The sequence below is a fragment of the Crassostrea angulata genome, chromosome 1, assembly GCF_025612915.1.
Source record: "Crassostrea angulata isolate pt1a10 chromosome 1, ASM2561291v2, whole genome shotgun sequence".
Lineage (NCBI taxonomy): Eukaryota > Metazoa > Mollusca > Bivalvia > Ostreida > Ostreidae > Magallana > Magallana angulata.
The window spans coordinates 10,139,342-10,149,231 of record NC_069111.1 but is presented as its reverse complement, the minus strand read 5'-3'; the positions used below and the strand labels follow the sequence as shown (position 1 = coordinate 10,149,231).

General features: G+C 31.9%; 1 protein-coding gene across 4 annotated transcripts in view; it reads right to left on the bottom strand.

Annotated features, from left to right (window-relative positions):
• Nucleotides 1-577: 577 nt before the first annotated feature.
• The window catches only part of LOC128184313 (beta-1,3-galactosyltransferase brn-like), a 41,883-nt gene continuing 32,570 nt past the window's right edge, over nt 578-9,890 (bottom strand). For all 4 annotated transcript variants that reach the window (XM_052853759.1, XM_052853767.1, XM_052853751.1 and 1 more), the window contains one exon: nt 578-2,868. In XM_052853759.1, the coding sequence (XP_052709719.1) occupies nt 1,739-2,827 (1,089 nt within the window). In that variant the 5' untranslated portion in view covers nt 2,828-2,868 and the 3' untranslated portion in view covers nt 578-1,738. The remainder of the gene's footprint in view (nt 2,869-9,890) is intronic.

The window sequence follows — 9,890 nt, the reverse complement described above, 5'->3', positions numbered from 1 at the left end:
GGACGACTCCTTGATAATATGTAAATTTAAGAAAAATGGTTGCTGCGAGAAAAAGTGTGGGGGGGGGGGCCAAGGCCCCCCCAGCCCCCCCCCCCCCCCCCCCCCCCGATCCTACGTGCCAGCATCTTCCAGGATGCATTTTGGCATTTGTGTAATGTGTACTTGACAAAGTATTTGCTAATTCATTTATATGCCCACAATAAACGTGCTCACAACTACTTAATATATATTATAAAACGTACAATAAAGAAGTCATTACTAAATTTAGACACCAAGAGATCGATTCTTAGAAATTTACATCTTTTTACACATTTTGTGTCCGAAATTTCAGAGATAATAAAAAATCAATTCTGTCGTTTGAAAAAAAATTATAAATTGAGTTACATAATTATAAAGGCAGAATTGTCCAATAAATTACATTGATGTGATGATATTTAAGTCCAAGTATTCTAATTATATTCATTTATAAACACAAAACGCACTCATATGTAAATAAGACATCTCTCACATTGCCCTGTCATTCTTGGATTAAGAAAACCACTTCAATATGCAATCTGCAAATACACAAAACTAGGAACAAAATGCGATACAGCTTTTATTATGCATATACCATTCAATCTCCAAGAAACTACAGTATAATAAATAAATTAAATATTAAATTAAATATGGTACTGAACAATATTGTAAACATTTATTATTTTTTACCAAATATCTCATCTCTTAGAGACATTGGTTTGGGTTTTTTTTCCCTGAGCCCAAAAGGACAAATACAACTCTAGGAATATTTGTTTTTCTACATTGCATGTACAATATGTATAATGGATCACATTTCATCACATTCACAGATTAACCTAATACATGTATTTGATATCACACTGGGAATAAACCTAGATTATACATGCAAGGACGGAACGCAGTGGTACTGCAATGTACCTATAGACTAAAACGTGAGCTGTATACATAAATACGATAGCTTACATGTAACATGCCTTTTACTCATGAACTATGCCAACCATGACAAAAACATATGTGGCAAATTTTATGGCATATTAATACTATGTTGCACACCAAAATTGATATTGATACATCAACCATGCTTGTGGACTGTTTTGCATGACTTTCTTTGAGACGCTCACTTAAGGCGGTGTGTACTTGCATGTAACTAAACAGTGAAAGTCGTTACAAACATTAATCAATTGCAACTTGTTTTGCTGTTTTCTGCTCGACTACATATTATAAGGAAAGAAAAGTCTAAATTGTTCAAACCGACTTTACATTGAGTTATCACTTCTTGAGTGTATTTACAAACACGACAAAAATTGTATGAAAAGTTCATTGAGAGGTTTTTTTCCAGAAATGAACACATGGTACATTTTTTTCGAACCTAGGTTGGGTCATATGGATCAATGAAGAATTGACCCATCACCTACCTACATGTTCATACCTACACGTCAAAACTATGAGGTCAAGGTAACATGGATAATACCGATGTTTAATGTAGGAATAGTATTTGGTTGAGCGAAGAGAGGACTTCATGGGACAAAAATTAGGGAATTTCCCGGGGGGTTTTTAATGTCCAAAATTAAATTAAACGGGAGATTATAATCTTTCATTTTACTATTACTTGTATGATTTTTTTTTATAAAAATCAATTTTAATTTCTGATGAACTAATAAAAAATAATGTGTGCAAGAAGCAAATATGTGCTTCCTATATGAAGCTATTCAAGAAATCTTTGTTAAACCTCGGGGAAAATTTTGTAGAATGTTGAGTTATACAGACGTGGATCATCAAATCCATGATTTGCTATCAAAGAGTGAAGCTTATCAAAATTTCTCAAATAAGTGTTGTCAAAATGAGTATTATTTGTAGGTTTCACGTGAAGTTTGCGAAGAATGATTCCAAGATAAACGTCATCAAAGTTCAATGGTAGTACATACGGGAATATTTTCTGCATATCCTTAATGATAGCCATGTGAGCTATCATGGAACTTCCGCCGACGTACGGTGGCCAATAGTCAAAGGGATATTGCTCCCATGAGATGTACCATTTTGAGCTGGGGTTACGAACTGGTTTTCCCTTGATCGCCATAGATCCTGAGAATAAATTCTTATCAGTTTCATTTTGTTGTACTTTAAGGTAACTTGCTAGGTTATCAATATGAAGAAACATGTCATCGTCATCAAAATACACGTGTTCGATATGACTGCAATGTTCGACCACCCAATTGAAGGACATAATAGTTTTGTACGTGTTGTTAAGATAAGAGTCAGTGAAGTCCTCCTGTATAATATCACGATTCTTTGCATTCTCTTGTAACACCTGCTGCTGCACCAGTTTGTTATATCCCAGAGCGAACACCACAGCGAAGTTGTTGGCCTTTGCCTTTGGTATCCAAGTGTTTCGTAGAACATTTCGCAATTCAAAATGAGGTGCGGCCGACTTGACTACAATGATGAGACTAGCATTTTGTGCTTGGTGGCAAATGTGATCAGCTTTTAGAATGTACTTAAACGGATGTGGATTCACAACTGGCAGGTCCAAGTTATTGTTATCTATTTTCTGTCTGAAATCTACATTTATCGGCGGATATCGATATTCCGTTTCGTAGGAATAAAACCGAAACTCGATAATTTCTTCATTAGGAAATATTTGAGGCAATATGCCCTCGACCGGTCTCCGGTTGTAACTGTGTTGCTGGACAATTGTAGTTCCAAGTGTTGTAAATGCTGCTAGGAAGAATATGAACAGGAACAGGATGAAGACAATTTTTCGCCTCAAGAACTTGACTATGTGTCTGTCCCATGACTTCAGCGAAATCCTCATCGCAATTCCAAATCAGAGGGATGCTTTCATTAGCCAAGCATCTGAAGAAAAAATATAACATTTAAAGTAGATTATTTGATATTTCTTTGTATAGTCACGTATGTTACAACGCACTTTGATCGGAAGGGGGACACTTTTTCTCGCAGGAAATGTTTTTCTTAAATTTGCATATAGAAAATTGAATTATTATAGAGTTGCCCCCCCCCCTACTCTCCAGTTTTTTTGGAAAGCATAAAAAAATTGAAGTGAAAATCAGAAAATTGATTTAGAGAATTTTGTACTGCACTCGCTTCGCTGAGGTTTAACGGGTAATAATTGATCTTTGTTGAACATCGAAATGAAACCAAATATTAAAATAAACCAAAATATCAAGTTTATTAATTTAGATAGCAAATGTCTAAAGGTGACAATTTGCTTTTAGCGTTTGGTTTTATTTCGTCGACAACTAAAGTCACGCTAGTAAAGATAATCTCTAAATACAAATTATAAATAGTTACTTAAGGGACATCTGTCGATATTAATGCGGATTAAAGTACTTTATAATCATAATACTTTCACATCTTTTAGAATTTTTAAATGTTACAATTAATATTATGACTTACATATCCGTAGTGAACCTTCCAACCCACTGCGCTACACTGTTATATAGCAATTTTGGAAAGGAAAACTTTTTATAAAATTATTCTTGATTTTATTGTTTATTTCGATAAATAATACGTCATAACATGAAGGTGTTCAGTACCACCCTAATTACTTATGGGCGTGGATAAAATGAAACGAGCAAATAACAATCAGTATGATTAGCGTTTAATAACAATTGTATAAATTATGTAATTAAAACGCACTCGGGTGCCAGGTTAAGATGTCCAAACACGTTGAATTATGTAATTAAAATACTTAGCTGACCTCTATGAATTAAAAAAAAATCAGATTTGGACATATTACGACATTTAAAAGTTATTTTCTTTTTTCTTTTATTTTTTCTATCATTTTAAAACGTATTTACAGAGTAGTTTATCAGCAACATTTAATATAAATTAAATAAACACAAAATATATATAGGTAAAACATTGAGATATACACGAAATATGTACACAGAGCATAAAATTCTGTAACAAAATTAACAGTAAATTCGAAGCTATAAGTTAAAGTAGGGATAATTCCCCTCCCCCAACACACACATTAGGATTTCGTTGACTTGCAACTTTCTTTTTTATTATTTTTTTTTTGTCAAGAATTTTTGTATAAGTCTGTCGCCCCCCCCCCCCCCCCCCTACACTTTCAAAAACGATGCTACGTACCCGCTTTCTTATAAAATCTTTCATCCTTAAATATATTGATACTTTTATAATTTAATTATGGTTGTAACGCGCTTTCTGATTGGCTAAAAAATTATTTTATATCGTATAAAGAATGTTGCCTACGTCATAGCAAGACTAACGTCAAAAACGTATCAATACGCCTGGCGTTACGTTTGAATTTTGTACAATTTTACGTCATTTTAAAGGCCAAACGACCGTTTTTATCTACAATTAAGCGTAAAAAATTAAATTATAAGCAATGAATTCAATATTTATTAGTTTTATACGATATAAAATGGTTTGAAACAGTTTACGCTTTTTTATAAACCGCTTCACGGTTTATAAAGCGTAAACTGCCCCAAACCATTTTATATCGTATAAAACAAATAAATATTGAATTCATTCCTTAAATCAAATAAGGATCAGTAGCCATTTTCACAAAAAATCTTAAGGTTTTGCGTAAGATTTTAACTTAAGAACATCTTACGAGAAATCTTAAGTGTTTTTCACGAACGCATTCGTAACAGGTTTCACTAAAATTTACTTACGAGTTATCCTTTCCCTAGCAACGACTTGAATTCTCTTAATAATTCTTATATCGCATAGCACCCTAACTCCGTCACTATCCTAACTCCGTCACTTTCGGGAAACTCCTCGCCGTTTGAAATCAAGCGATTATGACGTCATTTTTTGCATGTCAAAAATCTTCAATCAAATGTCAACAATTTACCACGGTTAAATTTACGAATGTGTTCAAACTTAAATAATTTAATTCTGGTTGTAACGCGCTTTCTGATTGGCTAAAATTATTGTTTTATATCGTATAAAGAATGTTGCCTACGTCATAGCAAGACTAACGTCAAAAACGTATCAATACGCCCGACGTTACGTTTGAATTTTGTATAATTTTATGTCATTTTAAAGGTCCAATGACCGTTTTTATCTACAATGAAGAGTAAAAAAATTAAATTATAAGCAATGAATTCAATATTCATTAGTTTTATACGATATAAAATGGTTTGGAACAGTTTACGCTTTTTTATAAACCGCTTCGCGGTTTATAAAGCGTAAACTGCCCCAAACCATTTTATATCGTATAAAACAAATAAATATTGAATTCATTCCTTAACAAAATTACTTCTTGTTCATTTTATGCAACAATAATTGCGTGAAATCAGCTAACACTTTTTCACGGGTGCACTAAAATAACGATATTTCTGACATGCGGACCCATTTGATTATTTACGGTGGTCAGTCATTTTAAGAGAGGTCAAGATGAAACATTTCACATGTAATTTATTTTTTATTGAGGTTATTAATACATTTTTTCAGTCCGCAATAGCGTTTATGCACTACACTTGATGATAACGTCAAATCGGTCATGCCGTAATATTTGCCTATAATACGGGGTTACAGATATATACGGTATGTCGGTATTTAGAATATGTTACATTTATCAAAAATGTAATAAATAATATAATCATTAATATATTTATTATTGATATGATATATTTGAAATATGTAAGGACAGAAATCAAACGACACCCATACATTCTGAAAAGGTCATTGTGATTGTTGTTACAACAACCCATTTTTTTTATTCTGGCGATCATTTCACTTTGATGATATTAAATACAATTTAAATTGTATACACCGATTTTACTAATTAAAACTTGGCCTAGAAACAAGTTGAGTTTAAACTATATTGCATATTGTTAATGTGTCTTCATTCCCTGGCGTATCATAGATCATGTGGGTGACGGAGTTAGGTTCATAAGTTATGATAGCACGTTTGATAAACGTCGTATTCAGAGGGCTTATTTGAATAATAATAAAAATATTTTTGTTAATAATTTTATAAACTATACCGTTTCAGGTTATATTTAGTGGCTGCAAATGATAAAAACCGCAAAAAATAATTTACAGAGAAACGCGGAATGTTTTCTGCTTATGGTGACGGAGTTTGGGTACTCGGGGATAAAACAGGAGAAACATATAAATTAACCAACATTCTCATAGAAAAAGATGCAAAAATGAAATTATATACCACTTACATCGGGTGAAATTAATGTGATGTAGTAGAAATCCAAATATGACGTCACAATCACAATGTGTGTTTAGTGTGACGTAGGAAAATCTTACGAGAAAAATTTGCCGTAAAAATTTTTGGAGAATTTATTTCAATATTTGTGTATCATTTTGCAACAATAACTGCTATATAATGCGAAATAACGGTATAATGCGCTATGAAACATTAAATTTAGCTGTTTTTCTTGTATATTTTACATAATACGATTATTATTTACAGTTTTGAAATACTTACGAGAGGGTATGTGCTATCGTAAAGTTACGACAAATTTTACACGTAAGAATCTCATAAGATATTTTGTGAAAATGAATAAAAACTTAAGTTTTCACTTATGATAAAAATCAATCGTAAGATTTTTTGTGAAAAGGGCTACAGGAAAGCAATTATTATATGAGTAGATTACATGTATGTTAATGTAAAAAAAAAAAAGGTTAATTTTTTTCTTTCTCAAAACCAATCACCAGACATAATATTACTTAAATAAACTTGATTATAATGCATTATATACACTATGAGGTAGCGGTTTATTTTCATCAATTGCTTTAGTCGAGGACGTGGAATTTTCAACGAACTGTAGCAACAGGTTTATTGTTAAAATTATTTTATTGATGTCATTAGCGTCTGATATCAGGTAGACATTTTTTTACATCGGTACAAATAGCAAGCACTTGATGAAAAATGAAGTTAATAATCTATTACTGATATTCAACATTGACAAACATCATGAGCTCTGTAAAACGAGCTCTATTCACTTTTTGATCTTCTGTAATTACCAACACAACCATCAATATGCTAATTAAGCATTCAATCAATATATTTTTAAAGACATAACTGCATCCAAATTGAATAGCTTACGCGTCATGATTATTTGTATATACACACCGTTGCCGTTATTTATGGATTAAAATGTATTTGGTGATCGATCTGTAAAGTGTAAATGTCTCACATCCGAATGCTTTTCGTGTGAAAATTTCATTTAACGTCAAGCTTAAATTATGTAGAGATTATTTGACTGATAAAAAATGTGGGGGGTTTTTATCATAAGCTCCGATTAAAGACAGTCATAAGTTTCTCCACTTTTCCCTTTAAACCAAATTACCTTTTGATTTTTTGTGTAAAGAAATGCATAATATTTTGAGAGGTTTTGAAATGTGAAGTAGTAAAAGAAATTAAAACGGTGACTTAAAGGCACTCGGACTGCTTTTTGAAGATATTTCTATGCAGATTACAAATATATTTTTGCACCAAAACGCTTTGTTGCATCTTACATGTATTTCTTAAACCTGAGAGAGAGAGAGAGAGAGAGAGAGAGAGAGAGAGAGAGAGAGAGAGATTTAAATTTACCTGAACAGATTATCAGACTTTTAATACTTTTTTTTAAAAATCCTTTTTTTACACTTTACCTGCAGTCAATCAAAACATGTTTTTTAAAATTATAAGTACATGTATCATCTAATTAATTTCTTTTGTCTTTTCACACCCCTATAGTTACCACAGTTACGTATACACTATTAAAAAATAAAAAAAAATAAACACAAAATATTGGAAAAGACAAAAAAAAAATTAAGTTTTCTGAACTCATGACTAATTGCAATTGTAAATCGCTAAGAAAATTATGTGTATTTATTTCAAATATTTTTGATGCTGTCTGCTCCTCTTAGTTGTTTTCCTATTATGATCCTTTATACCAAAATCTTACAGAAGTAGTGATTCTATAGTCTGTCCTTTTTTATTTGTATTTTTTCCCTGTATGAAAATGTACCTGTTTGTACGTACCTCTGACGATTTGTATTTGTGTGTATTATATATATGTTCCTCTTGTACCAAATTATTTGGTTTGAGCGAATAAACTGAACTTGAACTTGAATGTATACTCGCTGTCAAGGTAAATAAATGCACATATGCAACCTTTTATTAATTATCATAAAATAATGATGAACTCTACCTAAAGACGTTACCGTCGTATGAATTGTTAGTATATTATCATAGGTTCTTGATCTACTGAAAATTAAACAAAGCACGAGGTAAAAAGACAATCTTACATGTATAAGTTGTGTAGAACACAACAAAGGAGACATTTTTCTCTCTCAGTTCAGGGGTCTATTCTGATTAGCAAAGGTGTGAATGCCTGCATGGCTTCATGCCTGTCGTGAAATCCTCTGCTAATCAGTATACACCGGAAAGAGATTTACAAACAAAGGGAATAAATTGTGTGTTCAAATTATTGTCAAAATATTCATGTTTTTATTTTTTTCTTCAGGTTTTTAAACAATTCGTCAAATCCAATCCGCTATCAATATTTGATATTCCACAAACTTTAAGTAAATTAGTGATACGGTCATACATGTACCGTACTAAAAATGGCCGTCTGCTTTATGTAAACAAAGACATCTTTTAGATACATGTAAATGTTCATAAGCAAATTGAATAATAACTCTGAGATACATGTAAATTGCAATAAGTGACTACGGGCAGGACCTTTTCTAATAGCCACATGTTACCATTAAAGGTCCGACCGGACCATTTTACGGGGCGGAGATTAAATTATACAACACAGTCCAGCATTTGCAAAAAAGGATATTCAACGTCTGAATAATTGATTCTGAAATGAATAACGAAGCAAAAATGCGGCATCTTTGGCAAAAAATGATTTAATTTATACAAATTAAAATGGTATCAGATATTCTGGGACACCTTGTATGATCGACATAAATGATGGACAAATAATTGTGCGTGACACTTTGAATCAGTAGAATTGAGTATTTTCCACTTCAATGTGAAATGCAGAATGCCACATCAAGATAAGCGCTGTACATATTTACAAACTTGACAGTCTGTGATCTACACAATAATTTTCTATTAGATTTCAATATTTTTTAAAGTTTAAAATAGCGATGCTCATGGAAACCGCATATTGAAGAAGATTTTATAACGTTTGCAAAATATTATCAAATATCAGTTGTCGTAAATGGTCAAAGGTAACCCCCCCCCCTGAAAAAAAATCCCAAAGTAGGTAATTTGAGCATGTTGATTTAATATTATCTAAGAACAATTTTGTATGCAATAAAGGTGCATAAATATCTCACAGCTAGGATGAATTGACAATGTCCTTATAGACACAACCAAGCAAATATTGAAAAAGGAAAAAAGATCGCGTTGTGTTACTTACAAACGAACGAACAATTAATACATAATTGCAATGATTCAGGACTCACTGCTTTAGTTGTCAATGAAATAGGAAAAACCTTTTAAATTATACTCATTAAGGTCACCTAGACAAATTAGCTGGAAAAAGATTTTTTTACTGGTATATTGAACCTATGTAAAAAAAAAAAAAAAAAAAAAACCCACAGGGAACGAGCCTTATTTACATGACAAAAAGTTGCTTATAACTCTACGAATGACTCAAATTTTATTTGATCATCAGAAATGCATTTCTAAAACATTGTAAATTAAAGCTGCTTGGTTCGATTTTTTATCAAATTTTATGCACGCCTTTAAACGATGGTTATGCTAAGTATATGTATAATAATAGACATTGCAGTAGTTTTCCCCAGTCAATTAAGCCATATTTCAATGAAGGAAATACGTACAAAATTTGTTAACAAAACAAACGATATAAAAGGGTATCGCGTTATTTCGCCTCATGTTAAATTTCACCTCTGACGACGAG